The 17,233-nt window shown below is 38.5% G+C and overlaps 1 protein-coding gene across 1 annotated transcript in view; it reads right to left on the reverse strand.

The window, feature by feature from the left end:
* Nucleotides 1-17,233, reverse strand: part of KCNU1 (potassium calcium-activated channel subfamily U member 1) — a 143,743-nt gene that overhangs the window by 75,431 nt on the left and 51,079 nt on the right. Inside the window, exons 15-18 of the mRNA XM_008686625.1 lie at nt 15,682-15,794; nt 15,257-15,325; nt 11,190-11,279; nt 10,957-11,054 (exon numbers count right to left, since the gene is read on the reverse strand). Of these exons, the coding sequence (XP_008684847.1) occupies nt 10,957-11,054; nt 11,190-11,279; nt 15,257-15,325; nt 15,682-15,794 (370 nt within the window). The remainder of the gene's footprint in view (nt 1-10,956; nt 11,055-11,189; nt 11,280-15,256; nt 15,326-15,681; nt 15,795-17,233) is intronic.

Here is a 17,233-nt window from a genome sequence, read left to right on the forward strand (position 1 = left end):
TCTGGTAGGATTAGTGTCCTTATAAGAAGAGGAAGAGAGACCAGAGCTTGCTCTCTGCCATATGGGGACACTGGGGGAAGGTGGCCATCTATAATCCAGGAACAGACCTCTCTCCATAAACTGAGTTGGCTGGTACCTTGATCTTGGACTTCTAGCCTCCAGAACTTTGAGAAAATAAATTCCTCCTGATTAAGCCAGCCCAGTCTGTAGTATTTTGTTTTGGCCACCCAAGCTGCCTACTACGGTGACCTTAAATGGAAATGACATCCTTGAAGATGTAATTAGTTAGGAATCTCAAGATGAAATCATCCAGAATTTTGGATGAGTTCTAAGTCCAAAACTGATGTCCTTAAAAGAGGAAGAGAACACAGAGGAGAGACACAGGAATGAGGGCCATGTGAAGACAGAGGCAGGCTGCAGTGATGTCAGCACAGGCAAGGGCCACTAGCAGCCTCTAGAGCTGAAAGAGTCAAGGAAGGATTCTCCCGAGAGCCTTCAGAAGGTGTGGCCCTGCTGACACCTTGATTTCAGACTTTGGTCTGAGAACTGGGACAGAATAATTTTCTGTTGTTTGAAGCTACCCAATTTAGGGTAATTTGTTTTGACAGGCCTAGGAAATAAGTCAAGGGGTTTGGGATAGGCACAAAATACACCCTCCCCCGAAGATGTCCATGTCCTAATCTCCAGAACTTGTGAGTATGTCATGCTATATATGGTGCGGGGGATTCAAGGTTGCAAATGGAAAGGTGCTAATCAGCTCACCTCGAGAGATTTTCCCAGATTAACCAGGTGGCTTAATGTAATCACAGGATTTCTTTCAATGTGGAACAGGGAGGCAGAAGATCCAGAGTCAGAGAAGGTAATGTGACGATGGAAGCAGAGTCTGCGCAATGAGATGTGAGAAAGACCTGACCAGACATTGCTGGCTTTAAAGACAGAAGGGGGCCATGAGCCAAGGAGTACCGACAGCCTCTACAACCTGAGTAAGCAAGGCCATGGATTCTTGCTTAGAACTTCCATAAAGACCCCTGCCAGGTAGGCCCATTTTAGACTTCTGAATGATAAAATAATGTTAACTTATCACTAAGCCACTTCATGTGTGGTAATTTGTTACAGTAGCAATTGGAGACCAATGTAGGGCCCAGCACTAGATCTGAACTGCCAGAAGAAAAAAAATAGCAAATATAGGACAGACTGACAGATACTGCAATCCAAAAGAGCAAGAACAAAAGAGAGAGAGACAGACGGACAGAGAGAGAGGGAGAGAGAGAAACAGAGAGAGAGAAGAAGGAAGAAAAATAGACAATTCCAGAAATATGTGGATTCTCATTAGGTGTACCATATATATGTAAAGATAGGACCAAGTAGAGGGAAGAGAGATGAAGGAGGAGAAAAAAAATACTCAAAAAAATAATGAATTAAGTCTTTCAAAATTTGATGAAAAATATTCATCTACATATATGGGCACACCTCAGAGGTACTGTAGGTTTGGTTCCAGGCCACTTTAATAAAGCAGATATCACAGTGAAGCAAGTCAATGAATTTTTTGGTTTCCTAGTGCATATATAATGTCTATGCTACACTATAGTCTAAGTGTGCAAGAGCATTAGGTCTAAAAAAAGTACAGAACTTAATTACAAAATACTTTATTGCTAAATAATGCTAGCCATCATCTGAGCTTACAGTGAATTGCGATGTTTTTGCTGGTGAGGGGGCTTGCCTTGATGCTGATGGCTGCTGACTGCTCAGAGTGGTGGTTGCTGAAGGCTGGGGTGTCTGTAGCAATTTCTTAAAATAAAACAATGAAGTTTCCTGCATCAACTGACTCTTCCTTTCACTTAAACACATAGAAGCCATTGTAGAGTTATTAACTTTTCTAATATCAATATTGTGTCTCAGGGAATAAGGCCTAAGGACAAGGAGTGGAGTAGCTGGTCAGTGGAGCAGTCAGAATACATACCATACTTACCAATTAAGTTATATGTGTTACATGGACACGGTCCATGGCACCCAAAATAATTACAATAGTAACATCAAAGATCACTGATCACAGATCGTCATAATAAATATAATAATATTAAATAATACTAATAATACTGAAGTTTGAAATACTGTGAGATTACCAAAATGTGACACAGAAAAATGAAGTGAGCAAATGCTGTTGGAAAAATGGTGCCAAAAGACTTACATGCAGGGTTGCCATAAAACTTAAATTTGTAAAAAATGCAATACCTGCAAAGTGCAATAAAGTGAAGCACAATAAATTGAGGTATGCCTGTATTATTTTCCAGTGAATGCTGTAACAAATTACTCACAATGTTGGCTTAAAACAACATTCTTTTATTCTCTTACAGTTCTGGAGTTCAGAAGTCTGAAGTAATTTTCCCTGGGCTAAAATCAGGGCATTAAATTCCTTTCAGGGATTCTAGGGGATAATCCATCTCCTTGCCTTTTCCAGCTACTGGAGGCTCCCTATATTCCTTACCCTGTGGCCCTTTCCTCCATCTTCAAAGACAATGACATAACATTTTCTCTCTCTGAATCAGCTTCCATCTGCTTTCACCACAAGCCCTTTTCTCTTGTTTACATAATTGAACCTCCTCCTTCTGCCTCCCTTTCATAAAGACCTTTATGATTACATTTAGATTCCACATAGATAATCCAGGATAATCTGCCCATCTCAAGGATCCTTAATTTAATCACATCTGCAAAGTTCCTTTTGCCATATGAAAATAACATTCACAAGGCTCCAGGGGCTAGGGTACAGCTATCTTTGGGGGCCATTACTTAGTCTATTATATTACACATCCAAAGATATCAGTGAACTCCAACAGGATAAACACAAAGATATCCAGACACAGACATATCATAGGAACTATGCTGAAAGTTAAAAACAAAAATAAACTCTTAAAAGCAGCAAGAGACAGACACAACTTGATTTAGCAGTGAGATTAACAGATGACTTCTCATCAGAAAGAATGAAGGCTAGAAGGTAACTGTCAACCAAAAATTCTATACCCAGTAAAACTATCTCTCAAAAATGAAACTGAGCCACACACACAAAAAATGATAAAGGCTTCAGAAAGTTTGCTCCCCCATAAAAACAAAGAATAAACTGACAAAAGTGATCAGAATGATTTTTTTTAGAATTCTGAAAACTAATTGGCATTGATCCAAGAAAAATTAGTCCAGAAAAATGAATATATCTCAGTAAAAACAGCAATATTTGTGGTGTTTTAACTTATATTAGTCCCATCTCCAACTCCCTACCTAATTAGTATCCTTGCAAAAGAATGCCCCATATTCCTGGCGCCAGAGGGAGTAGAGCAGAACTGCGTTTCTTTCAAAGCTTTATTTCCAAAGAGGAGTCATTATTTGACTTGTGTGGTGGTTCCCTGGATGATACGACTTGAATGGCTTATCTTTCTCAACCTTATTTGAACTTACCTCATTCTAAAATCCTCTACCCAGTAAGCTATAGCATATGTTTTAGTATCACAACTGTCTGAGGCAATGGATAAAAGATAGGGCAAATGATAGACTCAATAAAAGTTTAAAGGGGAAGCTTGGGAATGAGTTGTCCATAGGCACTTTAAAAAACTCTGGAACAGTCCTGAAAATGTAAAAAGGACACACATGCACAGGACTCCAGGACCATGTATAGATGTGTGCATGTTGAGAAGGCCTTAAGCTCTCACCTCTAACTGACCTTTATGTTCTGTGCAAGCAGGAAGTGAAGGCTAAAGCAGAGCTGTCAACTGCCTAGCTGAGTATTGAAGGCATGCCTCAACAAAAACACAAAATACCTTGACAAATACTGGGAGATTTATTGGTTGCAGGTATTTAAAAAGATCTCTGTCCAATTATTAGATGACCACTAAACTAACACAACAGAGAATTCAGTGGCTACAAATGACAAAGATGCAGACATGATATAGTTCATAAAAGTCACTAAAATACTGACAACTACAACAAGCAATAACAATAACAACAACAACAAAAAATACCCACTGGGGAATAAGGTGGGTGAAGTCTAGATTTCCATAATTACCACATTTATATTTGCAATATCTAATTTTTAACAAAAAATTATGAGACACGGACAGAAACAGGAAAGTATTATCCATACACAGAATGAAAAGCTACCAATAAATATTGTCCCTGAGGAAGCCCAGACATTGCATTTACTGGTCAAAGACTCTCAATCTATTAAAAGTTATTTTAAGTATGTTCAGAGAACTAAGGCAAATTATAGCTAAAGAACTGAAAGAATATGCGAATGATGTCTCACAAAACAGAGAATACCAATAAAGAGTTGAAGTTATTAGGGGCACCTGGGTGGCACAGTCAGTTAAGTTAAGCTACTGCCTTTGGCTCAGGTCATGATCTTGGGGTCCCAGGATTGAGCCCCACATGGAGGGTCCCCGCTCAGCAGGGAGTCTATTTCTCCCTCTCCCTCTGCTGCACCCCCCAGCTTATACTCTCTCTCTCGCTCTCTCTCACTCTCAAATAAATAAATGAAATTTTTAAGAAACTAAAAAAATAAAAAAAGAGAGTTATTCAAAAAATAGGAATCCTGGAGTTGAAAGTACAATAACTGAGATAAAAAATTATTGTAATTTGAGATCAAGTTTGAGCATGCTGAAAAAAGAATCAGTCAGCTCAAAGATAGGTCAAGGGAGATTACCCAGTCTGAGTGACAGAAGGAAAAATAAAGAAAGAAAAGTGAATGGAGTTTGAGAGAGCCTCTGGGATGCCGTATAAATATACCAACATCCACTTAATGGGAGTCACAGAGGGAGAAGAGAGAGAGAGAGGGAAGAAGGAATATTTGAAGAAATAATGTCCAAAAACTTCCCAAATTGGATGAAAAACATTAATCTACACAACCAAGAAGCTTACAAATTCTAAATACGATAAATTCAAAAAGATCAACATCTAGACACTCCATAATCAAACTACTGAAACCCAAAGAAAAGGAAAGAATCTTCAAAGCAGCAAGAAGTTACTCATCACGTACAACGGCTCCTCAATAGGATTGACAGCTGATTTCTTATGAGAAACAATGGAGGCCAGTAAGCAGTAGGATGACATACTCAAAGTCCTGAATGAAAAAAACGCCAAGAAACAATTCTGTATCTGCTAAAACTATCCTTCAAAAATGAAATCTAAAAATCCTTAGAGTTCATTGCTTTTAGACAAGCCCTACATCAAATACTGATGAGAATCCTTGAATTTGAAATAAAAGGATACTAGGCAGTAATTCAAATCCACATGAAGAAATAAAGAACACTGGTTGAGGTATATTTCCATAAGTAGTTATAAAAGAAAATATAGGGCTTTTTGTTTGTAACCTCTTTTTTTCTATCTGATTTAAAAGATGAATGTGTAAAGAGATAATTGCAAATCTATGCTGATGGCCACATATATGTAAGTACATAGCGTGTGATGATAACCTAAAGGGAGGAAATGGAACTATATAAGAACATAGTTTTTATATACTATAGAAACTAACTTGGCATTAATCCAAACAAGATTATTATACGTTGTCATGTTAACAGCATAACCCGGCCAACTACCAAGAAAATAACTAAAATATGTATATGAAAATAAATGGCAAGGGATTTAAAATGGTACATTAGCAAATATCTAACACAAAAGAAATTAGTAATTAATGATTTAAAAAACAAAAAAGATATGACATATAAAAAAACCCCAGTAAAACAGCAGTTGTAAATACTAACTTATCAGTAATTACATCAAATATGTATGAATTAAACTCTGCCATAAAGAAATGGGGGGGGGGCGCCTGGGTGGCTCAGTCAGTTAAGCATCTGCCTTCGGCTCAGGTCATGATCCCAGGATCCTGGGATAGAGCCCTACGTCAGGCTCCCTCCCAGCAGGGAGCCTGCTTCTCCCTCTCCCTCTGCCTGCCATTCCCTCTGCTTGTGCTCTCTCTCTCTTGCTATTGCTCTCTGTCAAATAAATACATAAAATCTTTAAAAAAATAAAATAAAATAAAGAAGCAGGGATTACCAGAATGGAAAAAAAACAAACAAACATGATCCAACTGTATGCTGCATGCAAGATACATAGTTTAGATTCAAAGACACTAAGAGATTGAAAGAAAAAGAATGAAAAAAGATATTTCATGCAAATGGTAACCAAAAGAGGGCTGGAGTGGTTATACTAATTTCGCACAAAATAGAATTTAAGACAAATATATTACTGAAGACAAAGACATTTTATAATGATAAAATGGTTAGTCTATCACTAAGATATAACAGACTTATAGGCACATAACAGTAGAAATCCAAAATACATGATTCATTAAACTAACATATTTAAATGGGGAAACAGACAATTCAACAACAATAACTGGAAGTTTAATACCCCACTTTCAATAACAGAACAACTATCCATTGTTCTATCAGCAAGGATCAGCAAGGAAATATGAGACTTAAAAAACCCTATAAACCAACTAGACCTAACAAACATTTATATAACGTTCCACTCAGTGACAGAAGAATACATAGTTTTCTCAACTATACATTGAATATTTCCCAGGATAGGTCAAATAATAGTCCATAAAATAAGTATGAATAAATTTAAAGGAATTTAAGACATACAAAATATGCTCTTCAACTACAATGAAATGAAATGAAAAATTAGTAACAAAGGAATTGGGGAAATTCATAAATATGTGGAAATAAAAACAACACATGCCTAAATAACCAATGGGTCCTCCCCCTACAAATCACAAGTGAAATTATAAAATACTTTTATATTAATGGAAAATGAAAGCACAGCTCATCAAAAATATGACATGCCCCTAAAGAGTGCTTAGAGGAAATTTTATTGATATTGATGCCTCTATTTATTAAAAAAGAAAAAAAGATCTAAAATCACATGACCTAATCACCTTTCATGTTAAGACATTGAGAAGAGAAAATTAACCCATATCAAGTTGAAAGAAGGAAATAATAAAAATTAGAGTATACATAATTTAATCAAAAGATTGAACAGTGGTAGATAAAAATAAATTAAAATTGGTTCTTTGAAAAACCCAACAAAATTGACAAGCATTTTTGGCAAGACTGGCCATAAAAATGAAGAAATACCAATATTACTAAAATCATAAATTAATGAGCAGATATTAGGCAAGAAAATGAAATAAAAGGCCATAAAACAAGGTATTAGAGCTAATAAAACAAGTTCAGTAAGGTTGAGATCAATACACAAAAATCAACCATATTTCTATACCTTAACAATGAATCATCTGCAAATGGAGTGAAGAAAACAATTTCAGGTGCACCTGAATGGCTCAGTTGGTTAAGCATCCAGCTCTTGGTTTCAGCACAGGTCATGATCTCAGGGTTGTGGGACTGAACCCCATGTAGGGCTCTGTGCCAGCGTGGTCTGCTTGAGATTCTCTCTCCCTCTCCCTCTGCCCCTCCCCACTGCTCACGCTCTTGCTCTCTCTCTAAAATAAAGAAATACATAAAATCTTAAAAAAGGAAAACAATTGCATTTACAGTAGCACTAAAAAGAATAAAACACTATTGAAGGAAATTACAGATATAAATAGATATAAAGACATCACATGTTCATGGGTCAGAAGACTTACTATCTTAATAGCAATATTTCCAAAATTGATCTACAGATGCAACACAATGCCAATCAAAATCCCTAGTGCCTTCTTTGCACAAATTGACATGTTTATCCTAAAATTCATAAGGACATGCAGGGACCCAGAATAACCAAAACAATCTTGAAAAAGAATAACAAACTTGGAGGACTCATATTTCAAATTTCAAAATATAATACAAAACTATGGTAGTCAAGTCAGTGTGGTACTGACACAAAGCTAGACATACACGTCAAAGAAATAAAACTGAGACTCATAAATAAACCCACACCTTTGCAGTCCACAGTTTTTTGACAAGGTTACCAAAAACAGCTCAATGGGGAAGTTCTTTGAAAAAATGGCGCTGGGACAACTGAATATCCACATCGAAAAGAAAGAAGTTGGACCCTTTCATCACACCAAACACAAAAATCAACTCAAAATGGATCAGTGACCTCCAAGTAAGAGCTAAGAACATAAAATTCTTAGAAGAAAATATTGGAGTAAATCCTTATGACCTCAGGTTAGCTATTCCACAAAAACACAAGCAACAAAAGATAAAATACATCACTGGACTTCATCAAAATTTAAATTTCTGTACCTCAAATTATATGAAGAAAATAAGAAGACAAACCACAAAATGGGAGAAAATATTGGCAGATCATACATCTGAGAAGGAACATGTATTTAGAATATATAAAGACTGTGTACAACGCAATAATAGAAAGACAACAACCCAATTTAAAACTGGGTAAGGGATCTGAATAGACATTTCAAAGACATACAAATGGCCAATAATATCCTCATAAAAAGATGCTCAACTTCATTAGCCATTAGGGCAACTCAAGTTACAACCACAATAAGATACCAATTTACACCCATTAGGATGGCTAATATTAAAAAAAAACAAAAAAAAGGAAAATTATTTTTTAAAAAAGGATGTGGAGAAATTAGAACTCTTGTGCATTGCTGCTGGTAATGTGAAACGATGTAGCCGCTGTGGAGAACAGTGTCAGTTTCTCAAAGAATTAAATATAGAATTAATATCTGATTTAGCAATTCTACTTCTGGGTATATACATGAAAAATTGCAAGCAGGAACTCAAACAGATATCTGAGCGCCAATATTCATAGCAACATTCTCCACAACATCCAAAAGGTGGAAACAATTCAAATGTCCATCAACAGATGAATGAATAAACAAAATGAAGTATATCCATACAACGTAATACTCTTCAGCCATAAATAGAAATGAGGTATTGTTACATGCTACGACATGGCTAAGTGAAGGGTGCCAGACACAAGAGGCCTCATGCTGTCTGATTCCCATTTCATGAAATGGCCAAAACATGCAAATGTATAGACACAGAAAGTAGACTAGTGGTTGGGTTGCCAGTGGTGTGGGCAGAAGGGAATGGGGAGTAACCACTATTGGGTACGGAGTTCCTTTCTGAGTTCCGAAAAATGTTCTAAAATTGTAGTGATGGTTGCACAAATCTGCTTACACACTAAAACCCATTGAACTGCACACTTTAAAAGTCTTATTTCATGGTATTTAAATTATATCTTAATAAAGCTATTGAGATATAAAAATGTTAGAGCTGGGATTCCTCAGAAAGGACCCACCCACTCTCCCACAGCCAACACACACAACTTGTGTTTCAGGTTGGTGAGGCATGGCTGGACAAGGGAAATACGACAGCTTTAGTGGTGTGCAAGGGGGGAAAATGAGGGATGTTTTTCCATTTTCATATGGATTTTCATTGGTGGAGGGTGCTTAGAAGAGTATTTGGTAACTATGCAAGATAACTATGGAGGAGGCGACGAGGAAGCAAGTGGCCTGAGAGGGCTCCCACCTCCTGACATGCATATATATACACCAGGAGACTGAAAAATCCCAAACAGCTGAGGGGCCAAAATAACATATGGAATGGAAAGACCAGGAATACAAGAAAACGGGCTTTGCAGACCTCCAGACCAGAGGCTATGGCTGGGATGATGGATTTCAGTAACAAATGACAGAAGGTGATCCAACCCAGGAAGAACTGATACTGGTTACAGACAGAGAGGTCACAGAAGCTGACACTTACGAGGGAATGAGGTACCTCAGGAACCAGGAAGGGCTTGCATGAAAGGGTATCTTGCTGTCCACTATAAGAACAACCGCAGGGCTGTCTGGGTGGCTCAGTCAGTTAAGTGTCCAACTCTTGATTTAGGCTCAGGTCATGATATCAGGGTCATGAGATCAAACCCTGACTGGGGCTCCTCACTGGGTGTGGAGTCTGCTTAAGACTCTCTCTCTCCCTCTCCCTCTGCTCTTCTCCCCCACCCCGGCTCACACGTTTGCTCTCTCAAAAAAAAGAAAAAAAAACACAAAAAACAGCAACAACCATGATGTTGAGCAAATTTACTCCTGCATTTAAATAGACTACTGGGGGGAAGGAAAAGATAAGAACTTGAGGGGTAAGAACCTTAGAGATAAGAATAGTTCTGATAGGAAATTCAAATTCTGAATTCGGTTTAAATGCTGAAACACTGGGATTTTATTCACAGAATCTTAAAGTACCTGGAAGAGACTAAGTTTTAAACTACAAGGGACAAAGTTATCATGAATGCTTGAGACGATTTCTCCTTTGCTGCTATAGGGTGAGATTGTTGGTAAGCTATTGAGTTCAATTAGAGACAAAAGAAAAAATTACATTTCCTCATCACTATGTCAGAATGAGTAAACTTTAAATCCCCTATAATCCATTCAGAAGACCGAGTATTCAAGGAATGGTACTGTTCCCAACACTAGGAGAAACGATAATTATGTGACAAAAGAGAGGTGTTAGCTAACACTACAGTGGCAATCATATTGCAATATAAATATATCAAATCAGTATGTAGCACACCTTCAATTTACACAATGTTGTCAAATAAACAGAGCCCAATAAAATAATTTTTTTAAAAGAATGGTCATGAGGTGGCCTTGAGACTGAAGATGGGGAGACCATTGTGATGGAGTGAAAAGGAATGGGCTAAAAGTCAGCAGGTATGGCATTGAGTTGGGGGAGGGTGCCTCCAGTTGGCTCTTGACTTTGAACATTACTGAATCTCTTTCAGTACTCATTTGCTTGGCCTGTGAAGGAGCCTAACTAGATACCTAGCAAGATTTCTTCCAGCTCTAAAAGACTGATTCTCAGGTTTTGTATGCCCAGTGGGGAAATATCTGCCACTTCTTGGCCAAGTTCAATGGGTATTATCTTTTAAGAGAGAGAACTTCTCCTCTTCCTTTGGCCATGCCCCCAGAAGCTGGGGTGACGGCAACCAGATATAAAGTGCAGTTACCTGGGAAGTGTCGATGGATCTTGGCTTTGCAGCTACATTTTCCAATCAGCTCCGGAGTAAAGATATCACTGTGACAGGTGGCACAGTAAAAGGAGGCTCTGGACAATGAAAGCAAATCAAGAATGACTTATGTGAGGCTCAATGCTAAGGAAGCATGGCGCTGACTCAGTCTGTCTTCCATTAAGTTGCATTTGCTTTAGGACTTTCTCCCCATAAAGTAATAAAGAAATTACCTTATGACTTCCTTTGTAGATTCAGCAATAAAGAACCCTAGTGTGTTCTTACGCAGCCTAACTTGTGCGGGTGGGTTTAGTACCAGACCACTGGAAACAGAGAATAAAAATACAGTAATTTTCCCCTTCAATTTCTGTGGCAATATTTGGTGTTTCATTCTGTCTGTCATTACCAATGGATTCTCTAAATTGTGGCGTTAATAAGGCTCCCTCCCCTTTTACTGCCAAACACAGTAGAAAAACTGCATTTGATTACATATCTTTGATTGCTGCTAAATATCCAGAAGGGAGTCAGGTCATAACATGATTGCTAAGTTGCACACAGCTGAGCTAAGGGTGTGCTCCTTCCTGGACTGTGTCCTGAATCTGAAATGGTTAAACCAACTCAGATGCATGAAGCCTTGCTAATTTAGGCTACCCAATGCCATGGCCACATGGTTGCAAGTCTCACGGTCATAGTAGTGGTGTTTATCCTTAGGCTACTTGCCCTGGAAAATTAAATTATGTCTACTTAACCAGCTGGATTCCAAAGTTCCTTTTGTTTGCCTATGCAATTTTTGAACTTGCATATTTCTTTTGACTTCATTTTTTTTCTATCTTGATTGACAGATTTTTGAGAGTAGGAACCACATGAATTGTTTCTATTGCTACATGAACACTTTGATTTTCTCCTTCCTTATGGTTTGTGTGTTTGAAAATGACATCTTATAAATTTCACCCGTGATACTCCTTGACTCAGTACTATATTATGACGATTTGAATTCCTCACTTTCTCCTTCTGTTTGTCAGGCTGTCCCATTTTTATTTCCTTTAATTCAGACCTCCAACACGATGAGGTCCTATAACCTTGAAACTACCGTCACTTTATTTGCACATGGTAAAAGTACTCCTTTACTCCCTTAAAACATTCCTTTTATATTAACTTTGGAAAGAAGTCTTAGTTTTGGCAAAGCTTATTCTGTTGTTAGGGTACTCCAAAGTAACTTGCTAGTGTAAGAGCCTTACAAAAATAAAAGGGGTAGTACCACAAAAGCACTTCCATACTATGCTAAGAATAGAAAGATGCTGGGTAGCTGTGTTGAGGCTATATTGAGGTAGTTTATTATCTGAGACATTGGATGGCATTTTCCAAATGTTTACTGACCAATATTAATGAGCAGAATAAATGCTTTTAACTTTGAAAGGAAAAGAACATGGCTTTGTGCCCCCACCCCACTATCACTGGCTGATACCACTAGCTAGTAAGCATAAGCTTAATTGTACCTTCATAACACTTATTTTTAAGGGAGTGTCCTCCAAACTCACATTAAATACTTAGTTATGAAGATATTGTCACAATAATTGCTGTGGTTGCATTTGAAAGAAGAGGTGAACTCCCTTTGAAGATTTTTCCAAACTGGCTTAATAGCCCCTTCATGGATCATGGCCAGTTGCTCTCTAGAGAATGTTCACTGCTGGAACAAACTTAGAACGTCATCTGACTATGGTCAGATCCAGCTTTATCTCTTAGCAGATGGTAAATTATTCCCTAAGACAAATCCTTATGTTTGTCAAGGGCTTTTCCAAGTGTTCTTTTTTTTTTTTTTTAAGATTTATTAACTTATTTATTTGAGAGAGAGAGAGCATGAGCAGGCAAGCAGGGGGAGGGGCAGAGGAAGAGGGAGAGAGAGAATCTTAAGCAGGCTCCACACCTAGCTCGGAGCCTGACGTGGGGCTCCATCTCACATCCCTGAGATCGTGACCTGAGCTGAAATCAAGAGCTGGATGCTTAACTAAGCCACCCAGGCGCCCTGGGCTTTTCCAAGTTTTACAGTCTATTCAAGTGTATCAATTAGAAGAGAAAATAAAGGGGCGCCTGGGTGGCACAGCGGTTAAGCGTCTGCCTTCGGCTCAGGGCGTGATCCTGGCGTTATGGGATCGAGCCCCATGTCAGGCTCTTCTGCTGTGAGCCTGCTTCTTTCTCTCCCACTCCCCCTGCTTGTGTTCCCTCTCTCGCTGGCTGTCTCTATCTCTGTTGAATAAATAAATAAAATCTTTAAAAAAAAAAAAAGAAGAGAAAATAAAAGGTGAGAAAAGATGGGTTTCCCCTCCAGTTTTTCTGTATACTAGTCTCAACCGCAGCCATTGAGATGCCCTATTTTCCTTCCACTTATGGCTGTGCTGGATTTAGTACAGCATAGTGATCAGAATCACCACCCCAAAGCCATGCTGAGTTCAGATGCTGGCTCTGCCACTTGCGACCGATGTGAGTTTGGGAAAATTATTTAACTTTTCTGGGCCTCATCTTCCTGCTCTGTAAAATGGCACTAATAATTGTATCCATTGTTGTAGAGATTCAAGAGGTTATATAAGTAAAGTGCCTGTAACACTGTTGGTCATGAACTAGCGATCGTGTAAAGGACTGCTATTATCCAAATCAGGACTTAATCTCTTTGAGTCACCTGACTCTTCGGTGAGAAACCAAAGTTAAATGTAAGTTGGAGCAGGTTTCATTTTCATTAGGGGTACATATGTGCTAACTAATAACAGCACCAGGACACCTTGAATATATGTAGAAATTAGCTGCTTAGTAAATGTTTGTGCTTCTGGTCTGCGATGTCCCTCAGTCATCCTAATAAAAGTAGGATGCGAAAGTTGGAAAGGACCTCAAGAGCATTTGGTCCAGTAGTTTACAAATATCAGTGAAAAAACCGACTATATCATGGGGACTTTAAAAAATTCTCTGGTCCCACCCTTGGAGATTTTTGATTTTGTAAAGTTCAGAGTGGGATTTTGGAATCTATGTGCCTTTAAAGCTTTGCAAATAATTCCAATGCATAGCCCATGTTGCTGAAGGCCAAGTTCTGGGCCAATCTAAAACTCAAAATGCCTGGCTTATGGTTCCAAGACTCTATCCTTTTTACCATAACCTATTTGTGGCAGAGATGTCATTTGTGTACAGATTCAGATTTTGAGATTTTCTTGAGCACGGCAGGACTGTTAAATAGAATTTAGCCAGCCAGACAATACTATTTGTTATTCTCTCCTTAGGGACCTCCTTTGTACAGTACCCCGTTGACCTCTTTTGCCTGGAAATATATTTTGCAACATCTCTGCTTAGAGTTTTCTTCTTTCCAACCATTCACATAAAATTGTTCCTTTGTAGTCTGTCTGATATCATTCAAACTTGTTGAATTTTGACTATTTCCCTATAATTCTAAGGCTCCTGTCAGTTTTAGAGCTAGAAAAGGTCTCAGGTATTAACATGACCTCCTCATTTCGCAGAGGATAGATGTTTCTCTAACACCAAGGAGCTAGCGAGTCATAATCAGGATCAGAATTTAGTCTGTTGATTCCAATTTAATTCAACTTAGTTTTCCACTAAACAACATACATAAGTCAATATAATGGTCTTTCTTGTTCCCCATCCCACTTAAACCCTCAGTTTTTCTTATTTTTCAACATTTTTTCTCTCTCTCTATATATATATCATTGTAGTTGATGGGCTATTTTTCCTGGATTTTCTTTTTTATTACATGATAAATTATCTTACTTCTCATATTATCCATTATGGGTTCTTAAGAAATTCCAATGGTCTAATAATGTTGCTTCTTTCTTTTATGTACCCTACCAATAGCAGACTTTGTTCAGTAGGCCAAATTCCCATTTTGCCATATTTTGTAGCTTAGTTTCTAAAGCTACGGTTTGTGGGAACATTTTTTTGTCATAAATAATTCTAATTCATAGTGCTATTTCATGGTCAAGACTTGTAATATCTAGGAATAAATTAAAAGGAACAGATCTGAGAAGGAGACCATTGTTCTCTCCCCTGCTCATGAAAGAGAATTTGGGGAGGGCCATGGGAACAAAGACAAAGCCCCTGTCTACCCACTAGGGTAACCATCCTAACTCCAATCATTAGATTCTAACCCCAGTCATTAGAGACAGTACACCACAGCATAGTGGGTGCCCAACAGGCTGGCTCTCAACAAATGGCAAAAGCTTAGTTATGGCTGTATTTTTGGAAAAGTCTTAATCATAAAGATTCTCCTTTAAAAAGCTGCAGAGATTCAAACTCTCATTGTTACCAGTAACCATGAAAGATGGATTTGTGTTCGATGGCTATCAGCATGAGTCCCAACTTCACAAAGCAAAGCCTAGGAAAGAAGACAAGTAATTGTGAGGAAAGCGGATAGCAGGGTGCTAATTCACAAGAACATGACCAACACTTTGTGCTCTGTGCCTGGGAAAACGCTAGCACCTCGGCAGAGGAAGAGACTCCCGAATGCAAGTGAATCCATTCTAAAGTATAGCGTAGCCAGCATGGCGACTGTGACAAATATGAAATTGTCCCACCTAGACTGCAAGCTTCTAAATTGCAGAGATGCAGACTTGTTCATTCTTACACCTTCAGTGTTTATCATGGAGCCTGGCCTACGTTGACCCCCCCAGTGAACACTGTTGAAAGAATGTCATTGCGTGAAGAATGAGAAAAGTATTTCTTTTAACTTACCGGGAAACTTCAGGAAAACTCATTCCAGCAAAGTCATCAGAGAGACGTTGAGTCAGGATTTTGTTCTTCAGGCCATTAAAGAAATATTTTTGCCAGGGCTGTTTAGGAGAGACCTGGAATACACAATCATGCCACATGTACCACACTGACAGGGAATATGGGATGTTATAATGCAAGTTGTATAGCCTGTTAAGCAGCCAACCAGCACCCGTTGCGCTTAAGTCATAGAAAAGAGATTCGTCCTAGTGGTTAACTGAAGAAATGTCAAAGGAAGAACTAAAACTCTACCATACATCTCAACTATTTACACGAGAGAGTTCAGAATGAAGTGAAAGCATCATGACTTGGTTTCCTCCCAGAGTGCATTCAAGACTCCTTGCTGGAAACTGGAATTCCTCTCCTAATAATTTCAGCAAGGTAGACTGGTTTTTGAGTCAGTAACAATAAGAGGAGAAGGATAATATGGAATCTAAGTTGTCTCTCCATAGATATGGCTGTTCAAGATTGTTTTTCAACATATTATTTTTCTATTGAGTAGCCATATGCCACAAAGAAAAAACATTCAAGGCTTTTTCCCAGTATCAGAACTCTTCATAGCTTCAAATGAACTTAATGAGCCATCCTGATCAATGGAAATGAGAATATAAAAACTAGGGACAGCAGTAGGTTTCTAGAGAAAAGGGAGATGGGAAGGGAGAAGGATATCTCTCAAAAAGTCTAAATACAGTCTGTGGGGGCGGGTGGCCTGTTGGGTAACTCATCTCTGATATGTGTGTAAGAACTCAGAATTTTGGTAGGCTCTCCATTCATCCTGGTCATCTTTCCCCCCATCTGCTGCCATGAGACCCCCACCACACTGCTCTGACGTGGCAGGGCAGGCTGCTCGTAAAGCCCAGAATCCCATCTGAATGTTTGGAATTTCTATAAGCTCTGAAACACTGTGGCTGTGAAGGGTTAAGACCAGCTCAGAAATACTGCTCAGATGGCCAGTGTGTGGTTTAGAAAACACAACACAACACAACACAACACACACACACACACACACACACACACACACAGAAAAATATCCTGCCTTATAAAGAAGTAACTACTTGTATCAAGCAATCCAGGCACTGGCCCTGCAATCCCCTTTCCAAAATTCAGCTGAATCTCCTGCCTTCTCCCATCCACTCTATTAACTTTCTCTATTGAGGAGCCCTCATTTCACTGGGAGTCCCTACTTAAGTCCCCGTAACTAAAAAAACGGGCTCACTGCTTCTAATGTAAATGTTTCCGTTTTTGAAAGAGGGTAAAAAAATGATAGAGATGGAGAAGGCTTTCTGTGTTCATTTTTTAAAGATCAGAGAGGGAAACAGGAAGATAAGATGGATTTTGGATTTAGACAGTAGAATCAGGGAGCTCAAGTATGTCAGTTGGAGTAGATCTAATCTAAGTTGAAGCCTAATGCAATGCTCTGTGCCCTGAAGCAACTGGAAATCTCTTTGGACTATAATTTCTTACCATATAATTAATACAGTTGAAGGTCCTGGAATCTGAGTACTTGGAAGTTTTA

This window comes from Ursus maritimus, unplaced genomic scaffold, assembly GCF_017311325.1.
Source record: "Ursus maritimus isolate PB19 unplaced genomic scaffold, ASM1731132v1 scaffold_28, whole genome shotgun sequence".
In the NCBI taxonomy this organism is placed as follows: Eukaryota; Metazoa; Chordata; class Mammalia; order Carnivora; family Ursidae; genus Ursus; species Ursus maritimus.